Here is a 12725-nt window from a genome sequence, read left to right as displayed (position 1 = left end):
AGTATATCGAAATCAAATAATCAATATTTTAGGTGTCAGTGAAGAACAAACAATACATAACTTAAATAACATTACATTTTGCATCCTGAATACGTATATGTGATTTGTGAATTAATCATGATGTTTGTGTTAACACAACATATGAACAATAACTAAAAAGAAAAGTTTTAACTTTAAATCCTGGAAATCTCCAACTTGTAAAGGGAAATATGCGCAGAAGGGACGTCCCTCAAGTGTGCATCGGATGCATTTCTTAAATAATCTAATATCAACGGTATCTGTTCAGCAAACAAAAAAAAAAAAGAGGAGAGGGTGGGATTTGAACCCGCGACCTTTCACGCTTGATGAAAAAGTAGGAAAGCAGCACCTATCGAACTGCTCTACGTTAACTTAATGACGTTATATCCTTAAAAACATGTTGACGTTTATGAAGACTCCCACCTTCCTGTGTTTCAAGCACATTTTCTCGACACTTCGTGTAAAATATATGTTTTTGAGAACTGTTCGATATTATGCAAGGTATTGTAAATAAAATGTCGCATAAACTCCTCACAAATTTGCTTCTTTCTGCACAAACTTGATGGCAATTTCCTCCAGGTGGAGAAAAGCTCTATTCAGTGTTTCAAACCCCCCAAATTTCAAGTCGAGCAAGCAGAATCGTAAATATCCTTCAAGGTTCTTTTTCCAATTTATTATATCTGTTTGATTGTGTATTATAATAGCGGTTTATAGTTTCTAAGTTCATGGAAAGTGTTAAATTGAAAACCTATCACCGTAGCGTTTTTCGTCTAGTGGAAGGACCTACTCAAAGTTGGCTACTCTCACCTGGAGCTGAAGTGCAATGTTGCTAAGTTTACGATTTCGGGACTTAGAATTCTTTCGGGGCGGTCAAATAAGATGTTGCGAAGTGTACACAGCTCTTTTGTTAATGTTTTTCATTATTTAAAACAAAACTGCAAAGGGTCTAAAGTTGGCTGTCAATGAAGTACATAAAGTTACAGTTTTGAGTACATATTTTAGATTGTTTTGTAGATGTTTTTAATGAAGAAATATATGACATAAGTGTATTCTCTTGCAGGGTAAACATCACGAAGAGTGGAATAAATGTAAAGAAGAACATCCAGTGGGGAGACGTAAGTCATTTATGCTTCCTTACCTGCAACTTACGTTTGCAGAAAAGATTAGTTTGATTGAAAACAGGTTGTGTCCATGCACAAAACAGTTAGTTCATTAGAAAACAATGGTAAATAAAGGGTTTTGATAGATAATACTCTTTGAAATCTAGTTTTTTTTTTATTATTTGTAACTTTTGCTTTACTTAGAGGCATCGTTTCATATTTATGATTAGATATTTTTTTTCAAAACTTACACTGTAATGGATACTACGTATCGAAAACGTAAGGTAGTTTGAGTTTTTGTTTTAAGTCTACTTTATGCACTCCACAGATGGGTTTATCGGGATTGAACCCACAGTTTAAAGTGAGACCCGAACCACAATGTGCCTCTACCGGGAATCCAACACAGGATCCCTTGATTACAAGGCGACGACGCAACCATGCACCATCAGGGAGGCCAAAATCTTGTAGGAAAACTGAGAGAGTCACGATACATGAAAGTGTATAATAAGTTAGTCTGATATATATATATATATACCGTGCGTCCATTTCGATCTGCAGCCGAGAGATCGGGAGAAGCGTGGCGGGCGGCACTGACGGAGATGCCGACATTTGCGGCCTGAAATGCCCGCTTATTTTTATGGACATATGCAGACATTTATATAAATATTGCAAAACGAGCACTAACCTGTGTTATAAGAGTATGGTTTTAATTTTAGTAGCTTAGTGACTGTATGTGCCGATGATTTTGACACGCCCACCTCTTGTGAAACACGGCATAGAGGTTTGTTTGGAGAACGTTCTAACGCTGCACCAATATCATCGAGTTTTGCTTCGGTTAGAATCCGTCGTTTTTGCTTAGGTGTTTTAAAATTTAACGATACAGTTTCTCGTAATTTAAGGACAAGATGTCTAACCGTATCTCTGTGTGGAGTTGAAACGCATGGGAATTTCTGTACAAATTACCTACACACGTCTCTACACGAGTTTGTTTTCACGTAGGTACGTGTCATACATAAAAAATCTTTGTTCTAACGTGAATCTTGCGGCTGGCATTCCAATCGTCTCACTGACACGTCACACATACACACTACAATAACACAAACAAGTAACTGCAAGTAACCAAGAATAACACTTGCGCACAGTACGAAATTAACACGCTCTTGGTTTACATTGCTCTCCACTATATTTACAACTCTGTCTTCATCTAGTCGCGAAGGAACAAAAAACTCGAGCTCGGATATTTCGGATTGCAAGGAAGCTCACGAAAACCATTCACTGTTATCGGTTTCGTCTGCAGTGTAATCCTGATACAGTGTTGCACATTCGAAACCTCCAAACGATTCCCATCGGCACAAAACTCTTTCAAGGATATAAACTTAAGCAGGACGTTACTGATCAAAACCATGATTAAAATGCTTTTTTATCTGTGGCTCTTAACATCGTTTCTATAGCGTATTTATTTGTGTATATAAGAGCAGAACTTGGATGAATTACAGAAGAACTTTTGCGTGTTATAACACAGGTTAGTGATCGTTTTGCAATATTTATATAAATGTCTGCATATGTCTATAAAAATAAGCGGGCATTACAGGCCGCAAATGTCGGCTTCTCCTTCAGCGCCGCCCGCCACGCTTCTCCCGATCTCTCGGCTGCAGATCGAAATGGACGCACGGTATATGTAAGTGTTTATTCTTAGGGACATCCTGTACTAGCTAAGGTCAGTGGCGTACGCAGAGGGGAGCTGAAGGAGCTACAACCCCCCCCCCCGAAATTCTTAGAAAATATAAAAAATCAAATAAAGCAGTAATGAAGTCAGAATAAAAAATGACACGCGAGAAGAATTTTTGTGTTTAGATAACTTATAAAACGAAGGTTCAAAATGGTAATTTGAGCTCATATCTCATGAAAATAAAGACCAACAACGAAATTGATTTACGGCGATGCATTCTATGATCAAAACAAATATATATATATATATATATATATATATATATATATATATATATATATATATATATATATCACTCTGTTTAGTAAAGATTAGATTCATTGCACTGAACCCGCGTTTACATTCAGGTGTAGATATTGGCACAATTTCAATTGAATTCACATAATCCTTGATTGAGATGGAAATATGTTTTGGATTTTCTTTGTAGATATGAAAATATTCAATAAGTGACACACACACATGCTTTCGCTTACATTAAAGATCACCTCACATATCACCATAAAACACACGTTCACAATCAACTAAATGTCGTGTATGTGTATTTAATAGGACTACATGCAAAAATAAAATTAAGCCTTCAAACTGGCTATTCATATTGTCCACCAAATATTGAAAAAAAAAAAAATTGAACGTAGCTTCTGATCTACGGTCCTCTATGGTGAATCAATAGATTTCTATGTTTCAAGAGTAGCCATATCAATTTCTTGCTTTGCTCCATGAAGTGAAGGATTTCGGTTTTGATTTGATTTGATTTATTTTATTTTACTTCGCGTTTTGTGCCTCTTGGCTAATTTGCGAAGATGGGGATAAGTGATGAAATGATGAAATTGATGAATGGACATTCACAAACAACCATGCCCGAGCGGGATTCGAACCCGGGACCCTTGGCGTCGCAGCGCGATGTGCTAACCACTTTTTTTTCTTTTTAAATTTTCTTTATTAAAATAAGCTACTTCTTACACAGATTTTACATTTGGACGTGTATTTTAAAGGATCACATGTAGGAAATTTGCATACAAGGCTTTACAGGTTATCTGATCATTGTGATAATATTGTTCACTGGCATAGAATTTGAATGACAGTTTTTGTACATGAGGTTGGTTGCCAAGCACATAATAGACGTAATGTCCTATGAGAAATTGCACTGCACGTGTTCTTGTGAGAGGAAAATACTGAAACTCTGGAGTTAATAAATGGTTCACCGTGAAGTCGTTCGGGGAGCGGCGGCATATGATTCCAAGAAACTTCTTAAGGTGTTTCCAATGTTCCACGAGTGTCACACATGTCGTCAGTCGATGCACTAAGGTGTCGTCCTGTGCACATTTGGTACAATGGGAGTTGTCTGCCATAAGGTATCTCTGCAATCGTACTTTAGTGACGATAGCATCGTGTACAGTTAAGTACATATGGAGCGCACTCGACAGGGGAGGTGGGTCGCCGCTATGTTTCTCCACACGATGTTCCAGCGCACATTGGGGGATAATGGGACAATACGCGGAATATATTTCATTCGGGTTTGCACCATTTTTGATAGAGATTTGACAGTTACATCAGAAGGATCCACACTTGGAAGGTCATCAACATGTAACAAATTTCCACTATGGTTGTTCGTAAATAGAGAAATTTAGAGGGTATAACACCTGGGTAAATTGGGTCACATAGTTCTACTTCATCCAGCATGGTTTATTTGGTGTAGGAAGGGGCTAAAAGCTGTACAGAAGGCGAGGAGTGAAAAGGGGCAACCTTGCCTAACAGAGCGTTGAAGAACAAACGGCGGGGATAATGTTCCATTTACACACAAATGTACCCGAGCCTGGGTGTATAGGCTCTTTATTGCTTCTACGAACGATTATCCGCATCCAAATGAGTTAAATGCCGAAATAGATAATGATGGTACAATGAGTCAAATACTCCTTTGAAGTCCAGGGCCACTAGAACTGCTTCCGAGTCAGGGGCTTCATTCATTACAGTAACGATGTCTCGTATACTAGTGAGAACGGTAGTTATATTACCAATAGTTCCGTGCACAAATTGATGGGGGCCTAGTAGGGTAGCTGTATACTGTGGTAGTCGGCGCGTTAATACTCGTGCCAATATTTTATAATCGGCACATAACAAGGTGATGGGGCGATAATGTTCAGGTGTTAAGGGATGTATCACTTTCAGGATTAAGACCATGACACCTGTCGAGCTTGTACGAACTAACTTCTTCTGCCAAAACAGGCATTGAGCCACCGCATAAGCAAGTCTGCCATGGTGGGCCAAAATGTTTGAAATAATTCAATCGGTAGTCCGTCTATGCCCGGAGTTTTTCCTTTTTTAGCTTGTTGGATGGCCGCTTCCACTTCTTCCTTAGTGAACGGTTGGTTTAAGATGGCTTCATCTTCCCCTGATAGCGTTGGGATATCGGGGTATGACACGTGTTCATCTTCCGCCTGGGATGCCTTAAATTGTGCTGCAAAGTGTTCATATAGGCATGCACGAATGTCTGAGGGTTGTGTGAGGCATTCGTCTCCTTGTTGCAATCTCGTTATGGGTTTCCTTTTCCCACTTCGCTGTTCTGTGCTTACACGGGCAATATTGGCGTGTTCTTGGGGGTCAATTGTTGGGAGACGACTTCTCACCACGAAACCTGCCATTCGCTCGTGGTGCATTCTCAGTAGGACCGATTGTATGCGTTTCAGTTCCTGCTGGACTGGGTCGCCCCGTATGAGTTGTATCGTCAACTCGTGGAGTATGCGATAATAGAAGTTGTATTTCTTATATAAATTCGTGTGCATCATAGGTGTGTATGCTATACAAAAATGCTTGATTGACGGCTTCAGGAACGTGTCCCACCATATGATGATGTCAGTTTGGCGCCTGCTCATATTTTCCCATTCCTTCCACTTTTGTTTGAAGGCTGTTCGAAATATTTCATCTTGAAAAATCCGACTATTAAGTTTCCAGTATCCCCGTTCTCGAACTGCAGTTTTGGCGTCGATTGCCATGTCTTGTTGCACACTGAGGTGGTCGGTGAAGCAAGTGGGAAAAATCTTTATAGATGACACTTTGGGTAATAAGTTCGCACTTACATAGAAACGGTCTAATCGACTGGCCGAGTCTGGACGTATGAAGGTGAATCCTTCCAGTTGTGGGTGCTTGGTTTCCCAGACATCTGTTAGATGAAAGGCCTCGACCAGGGTAGAGAGACTAAGGGATGAGTTAAACCCTGGATATTGATCTTGTCGTCGTAACACACAGTAAAAATCCCCAGCAAGGACAATATGTTGGTGGTTGCCCCCTAATGCTGTCGCCACTTCTGTTGCATAGAAAGTGTTTCGTGCCTCGCGGGCCACTGATCCTGAAGGCGCATAGATATTACAAATCCAGATTTTATCTATTTCGACGCATGTAATTCGCCCAGAGGGACGCAGGAAAGTTTTGTTAACCGGTATACCTTGTCGTACCAAAATGGCAGTACCTGTGGCGTTGTAGTCGTGGCCACATGTAAAATCGTCTGTACCGACCTCTTGAAGGAAAAGAAGATCGAGAGCACTTTGCTTTATATAATCAGTTAAGGCATGGTGTTTGACTGTAGAGGATAGTTTGTTCAGATTTAGTGTGGCAAAATGATGCACGGGAGCCGTCATATAACACACTAATGATATAAACAACCAAAACATTGCATGTACTTACAGGTTTTCTAAAGAATCAGTATTTAAAGTGTTCGTCATCGTCGGATTGGTGGTTTCCAAAGGGTTGGGCACACTTGGGGTCAGGGTATACTTCACTGGCGATGATGAACGCTGTTCGTTCGTTTTCTTCGCCGGGTGGGTGTGATTCTGGTCTGTGCTACGTGGCTTCTTCCTCTTCTTCTTTCCCAGTATGGGTGAAGATGGAGTCGGCAATGATGGGGGTTCTAGAGTCAGATCCATGTTTGTCGTCTGCAAAGAAACTGCATCTACACTGCATCTACTGGTGGTGAGTTCTCGATGGTTTCCAAATGAGTCATCTGCGTAGTATGGATACTTAGCGGCATGATTGTAGTCTCGTCATTGGGAGATACTGGAACCTCCATGGGATCGACAGAATTTCTAACACTAGGCAGGGTGCTGTTTTCTTCAGTCGGCCTTAAAGGAACATCCTGTATTGTATCGGAACTGACGTCTACAGTTGATTCAGTTTGCGTCTTGGTTATTGTAGCTGGAAGTACTGTCCGATCATTGTGTATCACTTCTTCAGCGCTGTTGAGGTTGAATGGGGCGGGTCGCACTCTCCCTGCGTACGAGTTATCACTTGTGCGTGCTGTTGGCCTCTGGCAACTAGGGCATTGGTTAAAGAAATGATCGACCGCATCACAGTAGGAACACGTACGCTCTTGACCATTGTACGTGATCCAATAACGGCCGCCACTGATCGTAACATATGAAGGTATCGCACGGGACAAGTTCATCTTTACTAATTTTCTTCCGGTTCTCACTGGGTATATGTGGTCTTTCGAATACGTTTCGTCATCAAGGAATATCACCTGTTCGTAGTTAGTTAGTAGAGAATATATTGCTTCATCTGACATTTCACTCGGCACGACGTGCAGCCGCACTATCACATGATTTTCATCTGCCCACGTCATTATCACTTTATGTTCGCCGTCATCGTCATTATACATATACACTCCTTTCGACTCGCGTAATAACTGTTCACCCGTTACTTTAGACAATAATTTCACAAAAACACATTTTCTATAATAGTCTACTTCTATACTTATAATCTGTTCTGGTTTCAGTTTCAATTTTGTACTTATCCAGCGATGTAGTTCATTTGACGTTGGCTTATATCTCACTTCTCTAAAGTTCAATTTCAACGTATTCACTCGCTTGATGGCCATTTTCAAGACTTCAGTTTTGTTCGACTGGACGATTACGTAATACACGCGGGGGCACGCTACGGGAGAGAGCACCGATCCAACTTCCTCCTTCCGCGGTTCGCGCGAGACTGACCACTCAGCCACAGGGTACAGCCATTTCGGTTTTGAATATACAATTATAGTACCTTCAGTACTTGTAGAGAGTCTTAAAATATAGGAAATTCCATCATAAGTAATTACTTTGTCAATCAAAAGTTTTACCAATCCTTCAAAACTGAACCTCCCACAAGTTGATCGTCTCGGGGACCATCTCGACTAACTTTTTTTAAGACACAACAATACAATACAGATCTCAACAAGCGCTCGAACAGGATTAAACGAGGTAGCGACCCAACATATATAAAAAACAGTCCAGTTTTAGTATTCGATAAGAAAGTACTTGTGAAACACCAGAAGTTTGAAATAAAAATATCAATACACTGCATCTAAAAGAGAGACAGCCAGGGGGCGTCAACTTTTCAAAAACATTGGGTAAGAAACACTTAAATTATAAGTTCACAAAAAATTGCAAAAATTATTGAGTGGGTTTGGGCCCTATGGGCCATATAAATTGGCACCACTGTACACAGTCACCAAAATTGCGTAACGAAATTTTTGTATGTGGCTATGGTGCGGTAAACTTAATTGAATTCTACTGGAACACCGTAAGTACGATATAGCTTACAAACGGGTTGAAAATTGTAATCCCTGGTTGAGATGTGTCATTCATTATGAGAGTTTTAATGGTTCAAAACAGAGCGAAAATCCCTACTATCCTCCATTAAAATTGTATCCTGCATTAAAATGAATAGATGCATGTTTGTTCGCTACTTACAAATGACAAATTTCTGATTTTCCCTTCCATCTCATTCACGATGAGCCCAAAAAGAGGTCTAGAGCTTTATGTAACAAAATTATCTGTTGTTAAAATAACCAACAATTAAAAAAAGAAGAAGAAGAAATGTATTTATGTAAACTTTCGATAAAATAGAGGAATTCCCTGTGTGCTCTTCTAAAATGGAATCTTCCATGCCTCGCATATATAGCTCTATATACAGGGTGTCGCAAAACTCTTCCAACAACGCTTGGGAGCTGGTAGATATCATTAAAACAAGTAACTTTTCCCTATAAAGTTTACCTCGAAAGCGCTTAGTTTCTGTGCTATAAGCGCTTAAAGTATATCCTGTACATGTGCAACCCAACACATCAAACGCTTGCTCTGACATAACTAGCAGGGGCGCGTGGCAGGGTTGCCACTAGCGTTCCTCGTTAAGAGAGACGACTTAAACACAACAACTTGGGAGTCTTGCCTGAGCAAAATCCAAAACATTAGCTAATGATACTTGCGATGTTGTAAGAAGGATTCACAGTATTTATAAACTGACCAAAACAAATAATGGGCAGACTGAAATTCAAGATTACTCATTCTAAAATATCTCTATAATAGATTGATTGATTGGGTTTATTTTAATTCGCTTTTCTGCCACCTTTGGCTAATCGCGAAGATGAGGATGATATGATGAAATAACAAATGACACCAATGTCTAGACCAGGATTAAAACCCGAGACACCTGGCGCCGTAGCGAGCTGTGCTAACCACATCACCACGGAGTGTTTCGTATATCATGCAATATCAACAATTGCAAGGGACACGTGAGATAGGGGAAATCCACGAACGAACAAATGTAAGCATGATGTGTTTGCTGCCTCGTTTCGAACACGCAGACTGTAATGTTATTACAACTATCGCTATTGCAAATCGAGTTCGTTATAAAAAGCAGGCTGAAAAGAAACAAAAATCTCCGGCAGATGAATATTCTTGAGTCACTTCGGTGACTGAGTACGTTTAGTGATCAACACATGATCCCTCTCTACCGAATGTTCCGGACACGAGTTCCGACCTGGACAAAAATGTCACCGGATCTTTTGTCCTCGTATTTACTATTTGCCCGAAAGTGTAGGAAAATTACGTACAATGAGAATAATATAAATTCACACGAATTATTCCGGAAATTCATCTAGATGTCAGAATCTCGTACGTTTGGTACAAAACGTTGTTTCCAGGGTGAACTAAAAGTTGACATTTTGGTGTCTTCCGAAAATATTACTCTTACATTTCAATGTTGATATCAAGTTGCTACAATGAATGAGAAATATGTACAATTTATGACGTGTACTCAATGGTTTCCTTTTGATTATTTTTTTTTTCATGTTCCATGATAAGAATGCTAAGCAAAGACACAAAATGACAAAACTAATTCGCACACATGGAAAGAGTGTAAATTACAAGGATTTCTCTTGATGTACCAATATCAAACGATATCGTGAAGTGCAGAACAAACTAGTACAGGCAGTAAGTATGCACCGAACTCAATGTAATTCCTTTCAATGAAATATTAATTTCGTCCTACAACTTCTTTAATAGAGCATTCAAGATTAACCAGTTTGAGTGGAGAGAAAGAGAGAGATAGAGAGAGAGAGAGAGAGAGAGAGAGAGAGAGAGAGAGAGAGAGAGAGAGAGTGGGGAGAGAAAGTTTTTAATTCGCATGTTCCTAGTATTGCAAATAATCGTTGGAATTTTCTTCATACCAATTTTTAAAACACATAATTTTTCTTACATTCATATCAGTTGTGGGTAAAATTTATATTTTGCCACTGTTTTCTAAAATAAGCTAGGGGTCTTGGGTTCGAATCCCGGCTTGGGCATGTATGTTTGTGAGTGTCCATTCATCAATTTAATCATATCATCACTCATCACCATCTTTGTAAATTAGCCAAAAGTGGCACAAACAACTAAGTAAAATAAAGCAAATCAATCAAGCAATGAATCAATCAATCATTAAATTAAAAGAGCCTCGCAATTATTTCCTTATGAGACAAACACGATTAGCAATAACGCTATTACAGATAGGAAGAATTTTTAAATAAATTGTAATAACCCGGGTTCGAGTCCTGGTCGAGCCTGCATTTTTCGCTGAAAATTTCTACATTACAGTCTGCGTGTTCGAAAAGAGGTAGCAAACACATCATGCTGACATTTGTTCGTTCGTGGATTTCCCCTATCTCACGTGTCCCTTGCAATTGTTGATATTGCATGATGTACGAAACACTCCGTGGTGATGTGGTTAGCACAGCTCGCTACGGCGCCAGGTGTCTCGGGTTTAAATCCTGGTCTAGATATGGGTGTCATTTGTTATTTCATCATATCATCCTCATCTTCGCGATTAGCCAAAGGTGGCATAAAGCGAATTAAAATAAACCCAATCAATCAATCAATTATGGAGATATTTTAGAATGAGTAATCTTGAATTTCAGTCTGCCCATTATTTGTTTTGGTCAGTTTATAAATACTGTGAATCCTTCTTACAACATCGCAAGCATCATTAATGTTTTGGATTTTGCTCAGGCAAGACTCCCAAGTTGTTGTGTTTAAGTCGTCTCTCTTAACGAGGAACGCTAGTGGCAACCCTGCCACGCGCCCCTGCTAGTTATGTCAGAGCAAGCGTTTGCTGTGTTGGGTTGCATACGTACAGGATATACTTTAAGCGCTTATAGCACAGAAACTAAGCGCTTTCGAGGTAAACTTTATAGGGAAAAGTTACTTGTTTTTATGATATCTACCAGCTCCCAAGCGTTGTTGAAAAAGTTTTGCGACACCCTGTATAGCTCTATATATATACATACAGGGTGTCGCCAAACTCTTTCAACAACGCTTGGGTGCTGGTAGATATCATAAAAACAAGTAACTTTTCCCTATAAAGTTTACCTCGAAAGCGCTTAGTTTCTGTGCTATAAGCGCTTAAAGTATATCCTGTACGTATGCAACCCAACACAGCAAACGCTTGCTCTGACATAACTAGCAGGGGCGCGTGGCAGGGTTGCCACTAGCGTTCCTCGTTAAGAGAGACGACTTAAAAACAACAACTTGGGAGTCTTGCCTGGGCAAAATCCAAAACATTAATGATACTTGCGATGTTATAAGAAGCATTGACAGTATTTATAAACTTACCAAGACAAATAATGGGCAGACTGAAATTAAAGATTACTCATTCTAAAATATCTCTATAATTGATTGATTGATTGATTTGATTTATTTTAATTCGCTTTTCTGCCACCTTTGGCTAATCTCGAAGATGAGGATGATATGATGAAATAACAAATGACACCAATGTCTAGGCCAGGATTTAAACCCGAGACACATGGCGCCGTAGCGAGTTGTGTTTACCAGGGAGTGTTTCGTGTATCATGTAATATCAACAATTGCAAGGGACACGTGAGATAGGGGAAATCCACGAACGAACAAATGTAAACATGATGTGTTTGCTGCCTCGTTTCGACCACGCAGACTGTAATGTTATTCCAATTCATTTGAAAATTATTGCTATGTGTGCTAGCGTTATTACTAATCGTGTTCGTCTCATGAGCAATTAATTGCAAGGCTCTTTTAATTTAATGATTGATTGATTCATTCATTGATTTGCTTTATTTTACTTCGCTTTTTCTGCCACTTTTGTCTAATTTGCGAAGATGGGATGAGTGATGGATGATATCATGAAATTGATGAATGGACACTCACAAACATCCATGCCCAAGCTGGGATTCTAACCCAAGACCCCTGGCTTATTTTAGAAAACAGTGGCAACATATACATTTTAGCGAGAACTGATATGCATGTAAGAAAAATTGTGTGTTTTAAAAGTGGTTTCAAAAAAATTCCAACGATTATTTGCAATACTAGGAACATGCGAATTAAAAACACCCTCTCTCCCTCTTTCTCTTCACTCAAACTGGTTCATCTTGAATGTTCTACTAAAGAATTTGTAGGAAGAAATTAATATTTTATTGAAAGGAATTACAGTGAGTTCGGTGCCTACTGCCTGTACTAGTTTGTTCCGCACTTCACGATATCGTTTGATATTGGCACATCAAGAGAAATCTTGCAATTTACACTCTTTTCATGTGTAGGAAAAATTTTCTCATTTTGTGTCTTTGC

General features: G+C 39.4%; 1 protein-coding gene across 2 annotated transcripts in view; it reads left to right on the top strand.

Moving 5' to 3' along the window:
* LOC145998499 (uncharacterized) overlaps positions 1–12725 on the top strand; it is a 98725-nt gene that overhangs the window by 28275 nt on the left and 57725 nt on the right. For both annotated transcript variants that reach the window (XM_083134919.1, XM_083134918.1), the window contains exon 2: positions 1079–1133. In XM_083134919.1, coding sequence (XP_082991045.1) covers positions 1079–1133 — 55 coding nt within the window. The remainder of the gene's footprint in view (positions 1–1078; positions 1134–12725) is intronic.

This window comes from Lepisma saccharinum, chromosome 14, assembly GCF_977018435.1.
Source record: "Lepisma saccharinum chromosome 14, izLepSacc3.1, whole genome shotgun sequence".
NCBI classification, from domain to species: domain Eukaryota; kingdom Metazoa; phylum Arthropoda; class Insecta; order Zygentoma; family Lepismatidae; genus Lepisma; species Lepisma saccharinum.
This window is presented reverse-complemented; position numbering and strand designations above follow the sequence as displayed.